The sequence below is a fragment of the Eucyclogobius newberryi genome, unplaced genomic scaffold (assembly GCF_026437365.1).
Source record: "Eucyclogobius newberryi isolate DKJ021-1_F unplaced genomic scaffold, fEucNew1.0.hap1 SCAF_38, whole genome shotgun sequence".
Classification (NCBI taxonomy): domain Eukaryota; kingdom Metazoa; phylum Chordata; class Actinopteri; order Gobiiformes; family Gobiidae; genus Eucyclogobius; species Eucyclogobius newberryi.
In genome coordinates, this window is record NW_027316034.1 from 585,825 (window position 1) to 603,883 (window position 18,059).

General features: G+C 48.4%; 1 protein-coding gene across 1 annotated transcript in view; it reads left to right on the forward strand.

Annotated features, from left to right (window-relative positions):
• Nucleotides 1–18,059, forward strand: part of LOC140376661 (exocyst complex component 3-like) — a 480,321-nt gene that overhangs the window by 449,360 nt on the left and 12,902 nt on the right. Inside the window, exons 6-9 of the mRNA XM_072462138.1 lie at nucleotides 10,162–10,302; nucleotides 10,375–10,492; nucleotides 15,493–15,618; nucleotides 15,815–15,964. Coding sequence (XP_072318239.1) covers nucleotides 10,162–10,302; nucleotides 10,375–10,492; nucleotides 15,493–15,618; nucleotides 15,815–15,964 — 535 coding nt within the window. The remainder of the gene's footprint in view (nucleotides 1–10,161; nucleotides 10,303–10,374; nucleotides 10,493–15,492; nucleotides 15,619–15,814; nucleotides 15,965–18,059) is intronic.

The window sequence follows — 18,059 nt, forward strand, 5'->3', positions numbered from 1 at the left end:
TTTGCCGAACTTACAAGAGAGTCTCAGTTTTTGCAGAACTTACAGGAGAGTTTCAGTTTGTGCAGAACTTACAGGAGGGTCTCAGTTTGTGCAGAACTTACAGGAGTTTCAGTTGGTGCAAAACTTACAGGAGAGTCTCAGTTTGTGCAGAACTTACAGGAGGGTCTCAGTTTGTGCAGAACTTACAGGAGGGTCTCAGTTTGTGCAGAACTTACAGGAGGGTCTCAGTTTGGGCAGAACTTACAGGAGAGTCTCCGTTTGTGCAGAACTTACAGGAGAGTCTCAGTTTGTGCAGAACTTACAGGATAGTTTCAGTTTGTGCAGAACTTACAGGAGAGTCTCAGTTTGGGCAGAACTGACAGGAGAGTCTCAGTTTGTTTAGAACTTACAGGAGAGTCTCAGTCCGTGCAGAAGTTACAGGAGTGTCTAAGTTTGTGCAGAACTTACAGGAGAGTCTCAGTTTGTGCAGAACTTACAGAGGAGTCTCAGTTAGTGCAAAACTTACAGGGGGGTCTCAGTTTGTGCAGAACTTACAGGAGAGTCTCAGTTTGGGCCAAACTTACAGGACAGTGTCAGTTTGTGCAGAACTTACAGGAGGGTCTCAGTCTGTGCAGAACTTACAGGAGGGTCTAAGTTTGTGCAGAACTTACAGGAGAGTCTCAGTTTGTGCAGAACTTACAGGAGGGTCTCAGTCTGTGCAGAACTTACAGGAGAGTCTCAGTCTGTGCAGATCTTACAGGAGAGTCTCAGTCCGTGCAGAAGTTACAGGAGTGTCTAAGTTTGTGCAGAACTTACAGGGGAGTCTCAGTTTGTGCAAAACTTACATGAGGGTCTCAGTTTTTTTTGAGAACTTACAGGACTCTCAGTTTGTGCAGAACTTACAGGACTCTCAGTTTGTGCAGAACTTACAGGAGGGTCTCAGTTTGTGCAGAACTTACAGGAGGGTCTCAGTTTGGGCAGAACTTACAGGAGAGTCTCTGTTTGTGCAGAACTTAACGGAGAGTCACGGTTTGTGCAGAGCTTACAGGAGGGTCTCAGTCTGTGCAGAACTTACAGAAGAGTCTCAGTTTGGGCAGAACTTACAGGAGAGTCTCAGCTTGTTTAGAACTTACAGGAGAGTCTCAGTCTGTGCAGAACTTGCAGGAGGGTCTCAGTCTGTGCAGATCTTACAGGAGAGTCTCAGTCCGTGCAGAAGTTACAGGAGTGTCTCAGTTTGTGCAGAACTTACAGGACTCTCAGTTTGTGCAGATCTTACAGGAGGGTCTCAGTGTGTGCAGAACTTACAGGAGGGTCTAAGTTTGTGCAGAACTTACAGGAGAGTCTCAGTTTGTGCAGAACTTACAGGAGGGTCTCAGTCTGTGCAGAACTTACAAGAGAGTCTCAGTTTGGGCAGAACTTACAGGAGAGTCTCAGTTTGTTTAGAACTTACAGGAGAGTCTCAGTCTGTGCAGAACTTACAGGAGGGTGTCAGTCTGTGCAGAACTTACAGGAGTGTCTAAGTTTGTGCAGAACTTACAGGGGAGTCTCAGTTTGTGCAGAACTTACATGAGGGTCTCAGTTTTTTTTGAGAACTTACAGGACTCTCAGTTTGTGCAGAACTTACAGGACTCTCAGTTTGTGCAGAACTTACAGGAGGGTCTCAGTTTGTGCAGAACTTACAGGATGGTCTCAGTTTGTGCAGAACTTACAGGACTATCAGTCTGTGCAGAACTTACAGAAGAGTCTCAGTCTGAACAGAACTTACAGGACTCTCAGTTTGTGCAGAACTTGCAGGAGAGTCTCAGTTTTTGCAGAACTTACAAGAGAGTCTCAGTTTGTGCAGAACTTGCAGGAGAGTCTCAGTTTGTGCAGAACTTACAATAGAGTCTCAGTTTGTACAGAACTTGCAGGAGAGTCTCAGTTTGTGCAAAACTTACAGGAGAGTCTCAGTTTGGGCAGAACCTACAGGAGGGTCTCAGTTTTTGCCGAACTTACAAGAGAGTCTCAGTTTTTGCAGAACTTACAGGAGAGTTTCAGTTTGTGCAGAACTTACAGGAGGGTCTCAGTTTGTGCAGAACTTACAGGAGTTTCAGTTGGTGCAAAACTTACAGGAGAGTCTCAGTTTGTGCAGAACTTACAGGAGAGTCTCAGTTTGTGCAGAACTTACAGGAGGGTCTCAGTTTGTGCAGAACTTACAGGAGGGTCTAAGTTTGGGCAGAACTTACAGGAGAGTCTCCGTTTGTGCAGAACTTACAGGAGAGTCTCAGTTTGTGCAGAACTTACAGGATTCTCAATATGTGCAGAACTTACAGGAGAATCTCAGTTTGTGCAGAACTTACAGGAGGGTCTAAGTTTGTGCAGAACTTACAGGAGAGTCTCAGTTTGTGCAGAACTTACAGGAGGGTCTCAGTTTGTGCAGAACTTACAGGAGAGTCTCAGTTTGGGCAGAACTGACAGGAGGGTCTCAGTTTGGGCAGAACTTACAGGAGAGTCTCAGTTTGTTTAGAACTTACAGGAGAGTCTCAGTCTGTGCAGAACTTACAGGAGGGTGTCAGTCTGTGCAGAACTTACAGGAGTGTCTAAGTTTGTGCAGAACTGAAAGGGGAGTCTCAGTTTGTGCAGAACTTACATGAGGGTCTCAGTTTTTTTTGAGAACTTACAGGACTCTCAGTTTGTGCAGAACTTACAGGACTCTCAGTTTGTGCAGAACTTACAGGAGGGTCTCAGTTTGTGCAGAACTTACAGGAGGGTCTCAGTTTGTGCAGAACTTACAGGACTCTCAGTCTGTGCAGAACTTACAGAAGAGTCTCAGTTTGAACAGAACTTACAGGACTCTCAGTTTGTGCAGAACTTGCAGGAGAGTCTCAGTTTTTGCAGAACTTACAAGAGAGTCTCAGTTTGTGCAGAACTTGCAGGAGAGTCTCAGTTTTTGCAGAACTTACAATAGAGTCTCAGTTTGTACAGAACTTGCAGGAGAGTTTCAGTTTGTGCAAAACTTACAGGAGAGTCTCAGTTTGGGCAGAACCTAAAGGAGAGTCTCAGTTTTTGCCGAACTTACAAGAGAGTCTCAGTTTTTGCAGAACTTACAGGAGAGTTTCAGTTTGTGCAGAACTTACAGAAGGGTCTCAGTTTGTGCAGAACTTACAGGAGTTTCAGTTGGTGCAAAACTTACAGGAGAGTCTCAGTTTGTGCAGAACTTACAGGAGGGTCTCAGTTTGTGCAGAACTTACAGGAGGGTCTCAGTTTGTGCAGAACTTACAGGAGGGTCTAAGTTTGGGCAGAACTTACAGGAGAATCTCCGTTTGTGCAGAACTTACAGGAGAGTCTCAGTTTGTGCAGAACTTACAGGATTCTCAATATGTGCAGAACTTACAGGAGAATCTCAGTTTGTGCAGAACTTACAGGAGGGTCTAAGTTTGTGCAGAACTTACAGGAGAGTCTCAGTTTGTGCAGAACTTACAGGAGGGTCTCAGTTTGTGCAGAACTTACAGGAGAGTCTCAGTTTGGTTAGAACTGACAGGAGAGTCTAAGTTTGTGCAGAACTTACAGGAGAGTCTCAGTTTGTGCAGAACTTACAGAGGAGTCTCAGTTTGTGCAAAACTTACAGGAGGGTCTCAGTTTGTGCAGAACTTACAGGAGAGTCTCAGTTTGTGCAGAGCTTACATGAGGGTCTCAGTTCATGCAGAACTTACAGGACTCTCAGTTTGTGCAGAACTTACAGGACTCTCAGTTTGTGCAGAACTTGCAGGAGAGTCTCAGTTTGTGCAGAACTTAAAAGAGAGTCTCAATTTGTGCAAAACTTATGGGAGAGTCTCAGTTTGTGCAGAACTTACAGGAGAGTCTCAGTTTGTTCAGAACTTACAGGAGGGTCTCGGTTAGTGCAGAACTTAGAGGATGGTCTAAGTTTGTGCAGAACTTACAGGACTCTCAGTTTGTGTTGAACTTATAGGACTCTCAGTTTGTGCAGAACTGACAGGAGAGTTTCAGTTTTTGCAGAACTTACAGGAGGGTTTCAGATTTTCAGAACTTACAGGAGGGTTTCAGTTTGCTGAGAACTTACAGGATTCTTAATTTGTGCAGAACTTACAGGAGAATCTAAGTTTGTGCAGAATTTACAGGAGGGTCTCAGTGTGCTGAGAACTTACAGAAGGTTCACAATTTGTGCAAAACTTACAGGAAGGTCTCAGTTTGGGCAGAACTTACAGGATTCTCAATATGTGCAGAACTTACAGGAGAATCTCAGTTTGTGCAGAACTTACAGGAGGGTCTAAGTTTGTGCAGAACTTACAGGAGAGTCTCAGTTTGTGCAGAACTTACAGGAGGGTCTCAGTTTGTGCAGAACTTACAGGAGAGTCTCAGTTTGGGCAGAACTGACAGGAGGGTCTCAGTTTGGGCAGAACTTACAGGAGAGTCTCAGTTTGTTTAGAACTTACAGGAGAGTCTCAGTCTGTGCAGAACTTACAGGAGTGTCTAAGTTTGTGCAGAACTTAAAGGGGAGTCTCAGTTTGTGCAGAACTTACATGAGGGTCTCAGTTTTTTTTGAGAACTTACAGGACTCTCAGTTTGTGCAAAACTTACAGGACTCTCAGTTTGTGCAGAACTTACAGGAGGGTCTCAGTTTGTGCAGAACTTACAGGAGGGTCTCAGTTTGTGCAGAACTTACAGGACTCTCAGTCTGTGCAGAACTTACAGAAGAGTCTCAGTTTGAACAGAACTTACAGGACTCTCAGTTTGTGCAGAACTTGCAGGAGAGTCTCAGTTTTTGCAGAACTTACAAGAGAGTCTCAGTTTGTGCAGAACTTGCAGGAGAGTCTCAGTTTTTGCAGAACTTACAATAGAGTCTCAGTTTGTGCAGAACTTACAGGAGAGTCTCAGTTTGTGCAAAACTTACAGGAGAGTCTCAGTTTGGGCAGAACCTACAGGAGGGTCTCAGTTTTTGCCGAACTTACAAGAGAGTCTCAGTTTTTGCAGAACTTACAGGAGAGTTTCAGTTTGTGCAGAACTTACAGGAGGGTCTCAGTTTGTGCAGAACTTACAGGAGTTTCAGTTGGTGCAAAACTTACAGGAGAGTCTCAGTTTGTGCAGAACTTACAGGAGGGACTCAGTTTGTGCAGAACTTACAGGAGGGTCTCAGTTTGTGCAGAACTTACAGGAGGGTCTCAGTTTGGGCAGAACTTACAGGAGAGTCTCCGTTTGTGCAGAACTTACAGGAGAGTCTCAGTTTGTGCAGAACTTACAGGATGGTTTCAGTTTGTGCAGAACTTACAGGAGAGTCTCAGTTTGGGCAGAACTGACAGGAGAGTCTCAGTTTGTTTAGAACTTACAGGAGAGTCTCAGTCTGTGCAGAACTTACAGGAGAGTCTCAGTCCGTGCAGAAGTTACAGGAGTGTCTAAGTTTGTGCAGAACTTACAGGAGAGTCTCAGTTTGTGCAGAACTTACAGAGGAGTCTCAGTTAGTGCAAAACTTACAGGGGGGTCTCAGTTTGTGCAGAACTTACAGGAGAGTCTCAGTTTGGGCCAAACTTACAGGACAGTGTCAGTTTGTGCAGAACTTACAGGAGGGTCTCAGTCTGTGCAGAACTTACAGGAGGGTCTAAGTTTGTGCAGAACTTACAGGAGAGTCTCAGTTTGTGCAGAACTTACAGGAGGGTCTCAGTCTGTGCAGAACTTACAGGAGAGTCTCAGTCTGTGCAGAACTTACAGGAGGGTCTCAGTCTGTGCAGATCTTACAGGAGAGTCTCAGTCCGTGCAGAAGTTACAGGAGTGTCTAAGTTTGTGCAGAACTTACAGGGGAGTCTCAGTTTGTGCAAAACTTACATGAGGGTCTCAGTTTTTTTTTGAGAACTTACAGGACTCTCAGTTTGTGCAGAACTTACAGGACTCTCAGTTTGTGCAGAACTTACAGGAGGGTCTCAGTTTGGGCAGAACTTACAGGAGAGTCTCTGTTTGTGCAGAACTTAACGGAGAGTCACGGTTTGTGCAGAGCTTACAGGAGGGTCTCAGTCTGTGCAGAACTTACAGAAGAGTCTCAGTTTGAACAGAACTTACAGGACTCTCAGTTTGTGCAGAACTTGCAGTAGAGTCTCAGTTTTTGCAAAACTTACAAGAGAGTCTCAGTTTGTGCAGAACTTGCAGGAGAGTCTCAGTTTGTGCAGAACTTACAATAGAGTCTCAGTTTGTACAGAACTTGCAGGAGAGTCTCAGTTTGTGCAAAACTTACAGGAGAGTCTCAGTTTGGGCAGAACTTACAGGAGAGTCTCAGTTTGTTTAGAACTTACAGGAGAGTCTTAGTCTGTGCAAAACTTACAGGAGGGTCTCAGTCTGTGCAGATCTTACAGGAGAGTCTCAGTTTGTTTAGAACTTACAGGAGAGTCTCAGTCCGTGCAGAAGTTACAGGAGTGTCTAAGTTTGTGCAGAACTTACAGGGGAGTCTCAGTTTGTGCAAAACTTACATGAGGGTCTCAGTTTTTTTTGAGAACTTACAGTACTCTCAGTTTGTGCAGAACTTACAGGACTCTCAGTTTGTGCAGAACTTACAGGAGGGTCTCAGTTTGTGCAGAACTTACAGGAGGGTCTCAGTTTGGGCAGAACTTACAGGAGAGTCTCTGTTTGTGCAGAACTTAACGGAGAGTCACGGTTTGTGCAGAGCTTACAGGAGGGTCTCAGTCCGTGCAGAAGTTACAGGAGTGTCTAAGTTTGTGCAGAACTTACAGGGGAGTCTCAGTTTGTGCAAAACTTACATGAGGGTCTCAGTTTTTTTTGAGAACTTACAGGACTCTCAGTTTGTGCAGAACTTACAGGACTCTCAGTTTGTGCAGAACTTACAGGACTCTCAGTTTGTGCAGAACTTACAGGAGGGTCTCAGTTTGTGCAGAACTTACAGGAGGGTCTCAGTTTGTGCAGAACTTACAGGACTCTCAGTCTGTGCAGAACTTACAGAAGAGTCTCAGTTTGAACAGAACTTACAGGACTCTCAGTTTGTGCAGAACTTGCAGGAGAGTCTCAGTTTTTGCAGAACTTACAAGAGAGTCTCAGTTTGTGCAGAACTTGCAGGAGAGTCTCAGTTTGTGCAGAACTTACAATAGAGTCTCAGTTTGTACAGAACTTGCAGGAGAGTCTCAGTTTGTGCAAAACTTACAGGAGAGTCTCAGTTTGGGCAGAACCTACAGGAGGGTCTCAGTTTTTGCCGAACTTACAAGAGAGTCTCAGTTTTTGCAGAACTTACAGGAGAGTTTCAGTTAGTGCAGAACTTACAGGAGGGTCTCAGTTTGTGCAGAACTTACAGGAGTTTCAGTTGGTGCAAAACTTACAGGAGAGTCTCAGTTTGTGCAGAACTTACAGGAGGGTCTCAGTTTGTGCAGAACTTACAGGAGGGTCTCAGTTTGTGCAGAACTTACAGGAGGGTCTAAGTTTGGGCAGAACTTACATGAGAATCTCCGTTTGTGCAGATTTTACAGGAGAGTCTCAGTTTGTGCAGAACTTAAAGGATTCTCAATATGTGCAGAACTTACAGGAGAGTCTCAGTTTGTGCAGAACTTACAGGAGGGTCTAAGTTTGTGCAGAACTTACAGGAGAGTCTCAGTTTGTGCAGAACTTACAAGAGGGTCTCAGTTTGTGCAGAACTTACAGGAGAGTCTCAGTTTGGGCAGAACTGACAGGAGAGTCTCAGTTTGTTTAGAACTTACAAGAGAGTCTCAGTCTGTGCAGAACTTACAGGAGTGTCTAAGTTTGTGCAGAACTTACAGGAGAGTCTCAGTTTGTGCAGAACTTACAGAGAAGTGTCAGTTTGTGCAAAACTTACAGGAGGGTCTCAGTTTGTGCAGAACTTACAGGAGAGTCTCAGTTTGTGCAGAGCTTACATGAGGGTCTCAGTTCATGCAGAACTTACAGGACTCTCAGTTTGTGCAGAACTTACAGGACTCTCAGTTTGTGCAGAACTTGCAGGAGAGTCTCAGTTTGTGCAGAACTTAAAAGAGAGTCTCAATTTGTGCAAAACTTATGGGAGAGTCTCAGTTTGTGCAGAACTTACAGGAGAGTCTCAGTTTGTGCAGAACTTACAGGAGGGTCTCGGTTAGTGCAGAACTTAGAGGATGGTCTAAGTTTGTGCAGAACTTACAGGACTCTCAGTTTGTGTTGAACTTATAGGACTCTCAGTTTGTGCAGAACTGACAGGAGGGTTTCAGATTTTCAGAACTTACAGGAGGGTTTCAGTTTGCTGAGAACTTACAGGATTCTTAATTTGTGCAGAACTTACAGGAGAATCTCAGTTTGTGCAGAACTTACAGGAGGTTCACAATTTGTGCAAAACTTACAGGAAGGTCTCAGTTTGGGCAGAACTTACAGGAGAGTCTCCGTTTTTGCAGAACTTACAGGAGAGTCTCAGTTTGTGCAGAACTTACAGGAGGGTCTCAGTTTGTGCAGAACTTACAGGAGTTTCAGTTGGTGCAAAACTTACAGGAGAGTCTCAGTTTGTGCAGAACTTACAGGAGGGTCTCAGTTTGTGCAGAACTTACAGGAGGGTCTCAGTTTGTGCAGAACTTACAGGAGGGTCTCAGTTTGGGCAGAACTTACAGGAGAGTCTCCGTTTGTGCAGAACTTACAGGAGAGTCTCAGTTTGTGCAGAACTTACAGGATTCTCAATATGTGCAGAACTTACAGGAGAATCTCAGTTTGTGCAGAACTTACAGGAGGGTCTCAGTTTGTGCAAATCTTACAGGAAGGTCTCAGTTTTTGCTGAACTTACAGGAGAGTTTAAGTTTGTGCAGAACTTACAGGAGAGTCTCAGTCCCTGCAGAACTTACAGAAGAGTCTCAGTTTGAACAGAACTTACAGGACTCTCAGTTTGTGCAGAACTTGCAGGAGAGTCTCAGATTTTGCAGAACTTACAAGAGAGTCATAGTTTGTGCAGAACTTGCAGGAGAGTCTCAGTTTGTGCAGAACTTACAGGAGGGTCTCAGTCTGTGCAGAACTTACAGGAGGGTCTCAGTCTGTGCAGAATTTACAGGAGGGTCTAAGTTTGTGCAGAACTTACAGGAGAGTCTCAGTTTGTGCAGAACTTACAGGAGGGTCTCAGTCCGTGCAGAACTTACAGGAGGGTCTAAGTTTGTTCAGAACTTATAGGAGAGTGTCAGTTTGTGCAGAACTTACAGGACTCTCAGTTTGTGAAGAACTTACAAGAGAGTCTCAGTTTGTGCAGAACTTAAAAGAGAGTCTCAGTTTGTGCAGAACTTAAAGGAAAGTCTCAGTTTGTGCAGAACTTACAGGAGGGTCTAAGTTCGTGCAGAACTTACAGGATTCTCAATTTGTGCAGAACTTACAGTAGGGTCTCAGTTTGTGCAGAACTTACAGGAGTCTCAGTTTGTGCAGAACTTACAGGAGAGTCCCAGATTGTGCAGAACTTACAGGACCCTCAGGTTGTGCAGAACTTACAGGAGTGTCTCAGTTTGTGCAGAACTTACAGGAGAGTATCAGTTTTTGCATAACTTAAAGGAGAGTCTCAGTTTGTGCAGAACTTACAGGATTCTCAATTTGTGCAGAACTTACAGGAGGGTCTAAGTTCGTGCAGAACTTACAGGATTCTCAATTTGTGCAGAACTTACAGTAGGGTCTCGGTTTGTGCAGAACTTACAGGAGTCTCAGTTTGTGCAGAACTTACAGGAGTGTCTCAGTTTGTGCAGAACTTACAGGAGAGTCTCAGTTTGTGCAAAACTTAAAGGAGAGTCTCAGTTTGTGCAGAACTTACAGGATTCTCAATTTGTGCAGAACTTACAGGAGAGTCTCAGTTTGTGCAGAACTTACAGGAGAGTCTCAATTTATGCAGAACTTACAGGAGAGTCTCAGTTTGTGCAGAACTTACAGGAGAGTCTCAGTTTGTGCAAAACTTAAAGGAGAGTCTCAGTTTGTGCAGAACTTACAGGATTCTCAATTTGTGCAGAACTTACAGGAGAGTCTCAGTTTGTGCAGAACTTACAGGAGAGTCTCAGTTTGTGCAGAACTTACAGGAGAGTCTCAATTTATGCAGAACTTACAGGAGAGTCTCAGTTTGTGCAGAACTTACAGGAGAGTCTCAGTTTGTGGGAGGAGCAAATTGGTGTGGAAGTCGTCTCCACATCACGTGGTCTACGCACTGCGCAGTGCAGAAGCTTGAGGTCTGTTGTGTGGACTAACACCTGTTTTCTGCAGTTACAGGCACTCTCTGGAAGAGTTCCTGAAGGAGAACCTGAAGGAGAACCTGAAGGAGAACCTGAAGGAGAACCTGAAGGAGAACCAGATTAACACTGCGCGTGTGGTCAAAGCTCAGCTCGTGTGTGAGGAGCAGCTCAGGTCAAACACACTTCATTTCTTAGTTTCTTTGTGAGTTTGTTTGTCCTGAGTCAAAGCTTCTGTTCTTCAGAGACTGAGTCAAAGTCAGGAGATGAATGTCGCTCTGAGACGCCGATGTTTGGACGCTCTCTCAGCCCTGAGGGATTGTGGGTACTGTAGTCTGACCAGCAATGTCCAGTCACAGCTAAAGGTGAGTCAGACCGTCCAATCACAGCTTAGTGGGTGACACTTGACCCACATGGGTGTGAGGGGACTTATGGCCTGTGGCTACAATAATAATAATAATAATAATAATAACTTTTATTTATATAGCGCTTTTCAGTGACCCAAAGACGCTGAACATAATAAAAAAAGGGGGGTATTTACAGACAGGGGGGACAACACGTACAGAACACATTAATATACAGATAAAATGAACAAGACAGAAGAAGTAGAGAGAAAAAGATGGGGATGTAACAGGGGGTAGAAGAGTAGGCAATGGGGTAGAGGAGGCTAGGGGGAGGGGAGGTCATAGGCTTGGGTGAAGAGGTCATGTTTTTAGGCGGGATTTGAATGTTGTGAGTGAGGGAGAGTGGCGGACAGGTTGGGGGAGGGAGTTCCAGAGTCGGGGTGCTGTTCGGGAGAACGCTCTGTCGCCAAAAGTTTTGAGTCGGGATGTTGGTGCAGTCAGGGTGAGAGAGGAGGAGGATCGGAGAGCTCGGGTGGGGCGGTGGGGGATGAGGAGGTCAGACAGGTAGGGGGGGGCAAGGTGGTGAAGAGCTTTGAAGGTGAGGAGGAGTATTTTAAAGTTTATGCGCTGGTTGATGGGGAGAGAGTGGAGAGAGCGGAGAACGGGAGTGATGTGATCACGGGACCGGGTGTGGGTGAGGAGGCGGGTGTGGGTGAGGAGGCGGGTGTGGGTGAGGAGGCGGGTGTGGGTGAGGAGGCGGGCAGCGGAGTTTTGGACCATTTGGAGTCTGTGGAGGGAATGGGAGGAGATGCCAGTGAGGAGGGAGTTGCAGTAGTCGAGGCGGGAGGAGATGAAGGCATGGATGAGGGATTCAGCAGCGGGGAGGGTGAGGCAGTGTCGGATTTTGTCGATGCGGCGGAGGTGGAAGTATGAGGTCTTGACGATGTGGCTGACATGGGGAGTGAAGGAGAGGGTGGGGTCCATGATGACACCGAGATTGCGTACCAGGGTAGAGGGGGTGATATTACAAAAACAAAGCTAAGCTGGTTTATTTTAAATATAGAGTCAGAGTCAGGGTCAGAGTCAAAGTCAGAGTCAGAATCAGAGTCAAAGTCAGAGTCAGGGTCAGAGTCAGGGTCAGGGTCAGAGTCAAAGTTAGAGTCAGAGTTAGAATCAGAGTCAAAGTCAGGGTCAGGGTCAGGGTCAGGGTCAGAGTCAGAGTCAGGGTCAGGGTCAGGGTCAGGGTCAGAGTCAGGGTCAGAGTCAGGAGGTTTAGGGTTCACAAACATAGGAACTTAGGGTTCAACATAAAACAATGATCAATGAATTAGTCAAAAGAGGAAAAATTTAAATCTTCTAATTCTTCTAAATAAGAATGACAATAAAAATAGGCAGTTCAGAACTTCACACTTTACAGAACTTTACACTTGACAGAACTTTACACTTGACAGAACTTTACACTTGACAGAACTTCACACTTTACAGAACTTTACACTTGACAGAACTTTACACTTTACAGAACTTCACACTTTACAGAACTTTACACTTTACAGAACTTTACACTTTACAGAACTTTACAGAACTTTACAGAACTTTACACTTGACAGAACTTTACAGAACTTTACACTTTACAGAACTTCACACTTTACAGAACTTTACACTTTACAGAACTTTACACTTGACAGAACTTTACACTTTACAGATATCAATTTCAATTCAATTTATTTTTGTAACGCCCAAAATCACAACAACAGTTTCCTCTGAGGGCGATGTCCCAAGGTCCTCTGTCCTTAGCTCCTCCTTCTGTCCTTAGCTCCTCCTTCTGCAGGAAAAACTACAAAAAACCTTTTTGAGAAAAAGTATAAACCTGAAAGAGTTAGACAGTGGAGCTGGAGCCACTCAGGAGGAGAACCAGATCTACAGGAGGAGAACCGGTTCTTCAGGAGGAGAACCGGTTCTTCAGGAGGAGAACCGGTTCTTCAGTAGGAGAACCGGATCTTCAGGAGGAGAACCGGTTCTTCAGGAGGAGAACCGGTTCTTCAGGAGGAGAACCAGTTCTTCAGGAGGAGAACCACCTCTTCAGGAGGAGAACCGGTTCTTCAGTAGGAGAACCAGATCTTCAGGGGGAGAACTGGTTCTTCAGGAGGAGAACCAGTTCTTCAGGAGGAGAACCGGTTCTTCAGGAGGAGAACCGGTTCTTCAGGAAGAGAACCACCTCTTCAGGAGGAGAACCGGTTCTTCAGTAGGAGAACCAGTTCTTCAGGAGGAGAACCGGTTCTTCAGGAGGAGAACCGGTTCTTCAGGAGGAGAACCAGATCTTCAGGAGGAGAACCACTTCTTCAGGAGGAGAACCGGTTCTTCAGTAGGAAAACCAGATCCTCAGGAGGAGAACCGGTTCTTCAGGAGGAGAACCGGGTCTTCAGTAGGAGAACCGGTTCTTCAGGAGGAGAACCGGTTCTTCAGTAGGAGAAGCAGATCTTCAGGAGGAGAACCAGTTCTTCAGGAGGAGAACCGGTTCTTCAGGAAGAGAACAACTTCTTCAGGAGGAGAACCGAAGAACCGGTTCTTCAGGAGGAGAACCGGTTCTTCAGGAGGAGAACCAGATCTTCAGGAGGAGAACCGTTCATCTGGAGTAGAACCAGATCTTCAGGAGGAGAACCGGTTCTTCAGGAGGAGAACCAGATCTTCAGGAGGAGAAACGTTCATCTGGAGTAGAACCAGATCTTCAGGAGGAGAACCGGTTCTTCAGGAGGAGAACCAGATCTTCAGGAGGAGAACCGTTCCTCTGGAGTAGATGTTTCTCCAGGATCATCTGGATCCACATCATGGATGTGTCTGTTTCACTCTCGACAGGAAGTGAGAGAAGAAGAAAAGACGATGAACAAAACAAGTGAAATCCCCCAGAGTTGCTGCTAGGGCAGCGGAGCTGAAACTGTGGGTTTATATTTCTGTTCCTAACTAGTCTGACCATAAGTCATTTCAAAGAGGAACATTTTAAGCCTGGACTTAAATGAAGTGACTGTGTCAGCATATTTAACATGGACAGGACTCAACCTTCTACTGTGCTTTTAGAGACTCTTGGCACCACCAAAAGGCTCTACCTCCTACTGTGCTTTTAGAGACTCTTGGAACCACCAGAAGGCTGTACCTCCTACTGTGCTTTTAGAGACTCTTGGAACCACCAGAAGGCTGTACCTCCTGCTGTGCTTTTAGAGACTCTTGGGACCACCAGAAGGCTCTACCTCCTACTGTGCTTTTAGAGACTCTTGGCACCACCAGAAGGCTCTACCTCCTACTGTGCTTTTAGAGACTCTTGGAACCACCAGAAGGCTGTACCTCCTACTGTGCTTTTAGAGACTCTTGGGACCACCAGAAGGCTCTACCTCCTACTGTGCTTTTAGAGACTCTTGGCACCACCAGAAGGCTCTACCTCCTACTGTGCTTTTAGAGACTCTTGGCACCACCAGAAGGCTCTACCTCCTACTGTGCTTTTAGAGACTCTTGGGACCACCAGAAGTCCAGCATTGAGAGTGAAGAGCTCTGATTGGATGAGATGGTTCTATAGCATCTTTGAGGTGGGAGGGGCCATGTCATTTATGGCTTTGTAAATCAGGAGGAGTTTAAATGTGATTCTAAACCGGACAGGAGCCAGTGAAGAGACTCCAGCACCGGCGTAATGTGTTCTCTTCTTTTAGTTGCTGTTGTAATCTTGCTGCTGCATTTTCAACCAGTTAAAGCTTTTTATGGAGCTTTTAGGACCTGCTGTGAGCAGGAGTTACAGGAGAATCGAGACGTTACAAATGCAGGAGACGTGACCCAAATTTTATAATTGGGAAATTTCTGAAATTCTAGCTACATTTTGCGGCTTCTCCGCTCAGAGACCCAGCCCCGCCCCTCAGAGACCCGGCCCCGCCCTCAACACGTTTCATCAACGCTGTGGGAGGAGTTTGTAAAAGTACCACATTGTGTTGCCAATTTTGAACCAATATGGCCGACGTTTGGTGGGCGGAGCTTTGCTGTGGTCATAGTTTCACTTCCTGTTTCACGTTTCAGTGGATTTTTTCTCTCGCAACGTTTTTTTGTTCATTTGGGGGAAATCGACACCAAATGTTTAAACGTCAGAAACAGAGAAAGTCACAAGAAAGAAGATTTATATTTATAATATTTATATTCATAAGCTTTTTTCAAATATAAACTATACATTTTTGGAAAATGCTCACTACATCCTGGGCCCCTGGTCACTGATGGGCCCCTGGTCACTGACGGGCCCCTGGTCACTGACGGTCACTGACAGGCCCCTGGTCACTGACGGTCACTGACGGGCCCCTGGTCACTGACGGTCACTGACAGGCCCCTGGTCACTGACGGTCACTGATGGGCCCCTGGTCACTGACGGGCCCCTGGTCACTGACGGTCACTGACAGGCCCCTGGTCACTGACGGTCACTGACAGGCCCCTGGTCACTGACGGTCACTGGTCACTGACGGGCCCCTGGTCACTGACGGTCACTGACGGGCCCCTGGTCACTGACGGTCACTGACGGGCCCCTGGTCACTGACGGTCACTGGTCACTGACGGGCCCCTGGTCACTGACGGGCCCCTGGTCACTGACGGTCACTGACGGGCCCCTGGTCACTGACGGTCACTGGTCACTGACGGACCCCTGGTCACTGACGGGCCCCTGGTCACTGACGGTCACTGGTCACTGACGGGCCCCTGGTCACTGACGGGCCCCTGGTCACTGACGGTCACTGACGGGCCCCTGGTCACTGACGGTCACTGGTCACTGACGGACCCCTGGTCACTGACGGGCCCCTGGTCACTGACGGGCCCCTGGTCACTGACTTGACTCTAGTCGTTTTATGAAGCGACTAAAGGTTTGAATCTGATGCATTCAAAGACAAGATAAAGACTTGTTTATCTCAAATATGTAATTTTTGGCAGTGAAAAGTAAAAAAGTCTCAAAGTTTCTTGGCTGCTTCACTTAAGGCCTGAATGTAAAGTTTGTGGTCTGATTTCAGACGCTTCTGTCTGGACTCTGGACTCAGCCCTGGCTCTCTGGGACTCTGGACGTCCTGGACTTTCTCCTGGACTTTCTGAGTCCTAAACTGGACCAACTGCAGGACCTGAAACCCACCTGTCGCAAGGTAACGGCACCTGTCGCCAGGTAACGGCACCTGTCGCCAGGTAAAACAATGCCGGATCGTAGCTCTAGTCTATTCCTGGTTTAAACCTGCTTCTGGTTTCTCTTTAGATCTGGGTTAGAGCCAGTTTAGACTCAGCTTAGACTCAGTTTAGACTCTGTTTAGAGCCAGTTTAGTTCTGATTTTGGTCTCTTTTCAGATTGTGCTGAATCGCCTTCACCAGGAGGTGGCACTGCGTTTTGTGAAAAACCTGCTGAAGTCCAGAAAGCAGAATCACGAAGATCAGGAGGGCGGGGCCAGTCGGATGAAGGCCGACGCCCACAAACTGCACACCTTTTTCACTGCTCAGGTGAGACGGAGGCGGGACCATCAGGTGAGACGGAGGCGAGACCATCAGGTGAGACGGAGGCGTGACCATCAGGTGAGCGTGACCATCAGGTGAGACGGAGGCGTCGGAGGCGGGACCATCAGGTGAGACGGAGGCGGGACCATCAGGTGAGACGGAGGCGAGACCATCAGGTGAGACGGAGGCGTGACCATCAGGTGAGCGTGACCATCAGGTGAGACGGAGGCGTCGGAGGCGAGACCATCAGGTGAGACGGAGGCGTGACCATCAGGTGAGACGGAGGCGGGACCATCAGGTGAGCGTGACCATCAGGTGAGATGGAGGCGTCGGAGGCGGGACCATCAGGTGAGACGGAGGCGAGACCATCAGGTGAGACGGAGGCGGGACCATCAGGTGAAACGGAGGCGTCGGAGGCGGGACCATCAGATGAGACGGAGGCGAGACCATCAGGTGAGACGGAGGCGGGACCATCAGGTGAAACGGAGGCGTCGGAGGCGGGACCATCAGATGAGACGGAGGCGAGACCATCAGGTGAGACGGAGGCGGGACCATCAGGCGAGACGGAGGCGGGACCATCAGGTGAGACGGAGGCGTCGGAGGCGGGACCATCAGATGAGACGGAGGCGAGACAGTCAGGTGAGACGGAGGCGGGACCATCAGGCGAGACGGAGGCGGGACCATCAGGTGAGACGGAGGCGTCGGAGGCGGGACCATCAGGTGAGACGGAGGCGTCGGAGGCGGGACCATCAGGTGAGACGGAGGCGAGACCATCAGGTGAGACGGAGGCGGGACCATCAGGTGAGACGGAGGCGTGACCATCAGGTGAGACGGAGGCGAGACCATCAGATGAGACGGAGGCGTGACCATCAGGTGAGCGTGACCATCAGGTGAGACGGAGGCGTCGGAGGCGGGACCATCAGGTGAGACGGAGGCTAGACCATCAGGTGAGACGGAGGCGGGACCATCAGGTGAAACGGAGGCGTCGGAGGCAGGACCATCAGGTGAGACGGAGGCGAGACCATCAGGTGAGACGGAGGCGAGACCATCAGGTGAGACGGAGGCGGGACCATCAGGTGAGACGGAGGTGTGACCATCAGGTGAGACGGAGGCGAGACCATCAGGTGAGACGGAGGCGTCGGAGGCGGGACCATCAGGTGAGACGGAGGCAGGACCATCAGGCGAGACGGAGGCGGGACCATCAGGTGAGAGGGAGGCGTCGGAGGCGGGACCATCAGGTGAGACGGAGGCGAGACCATCAGGTGAGTCGGAGGCGGGACCATCAGGTGAGACGGAGGCGGGACCATCAGGTAAGACGGAGGCGAGACCATCAGGTGAGACGGAGGCGGGACCATCAGGTGAGACGGAGGTGTGACCATCAGGTGAGACGGAGGCGAGACCATCAGGTGAGACGGAGGCGGGACCATCAGGTGAAACGGAGGCGGGACAATCAGGTGAGACGGAGGCGTGACCATCAGGTGAGACGGAGTCGGGACCATCAAGTGAGACTGAGGCGTCGGAGGCGGGACCATCAGGTGAGACGGAGGCGGGACCATCAGGTGAGATGGAGGCGAGACCATCAGGTGAGACGGAGGCGGGACCATCAGGTGAGACGGAGGCGGAACCATCAGGTGAGACGGAGGCGTCGGAGGCGGGACCATCAGGTGAGACGGAGGCGGGACCATCAGGTGAGACGGAGGCGAGACCATCAGGTGAGACGGAGGCGGGAACATCAAGTGAGACGGAGGCGGGACCATCAGGTGAGACGGAGGCGTCGGAGGCGGGACCATCAGGTGAGACGGAGGCGGGACCATCAGGTGAGACGGAGGCGTGACCATCAGGTGAGACGGAGGCGGGACCATCAGGTGAGACGGAGGGCGGGACCATCAGGTGAGACGGAGGCGGGACCATCAGGTGAGACGGAGGCAAGACCATCAGGTGAGACGGAGGCGGGACCATCAGGTGAGACAGAGGCGAGACCATCAGGTGAGACGGAGGCGGGACCATCAGGTGAGACGGAGGCGGGACCATCAGGTGAGACGGAGGCGGGACCATCAGGTGAGAAGGAGGCGTCGGAGGCGGGACCATCAGGTGAGACGGA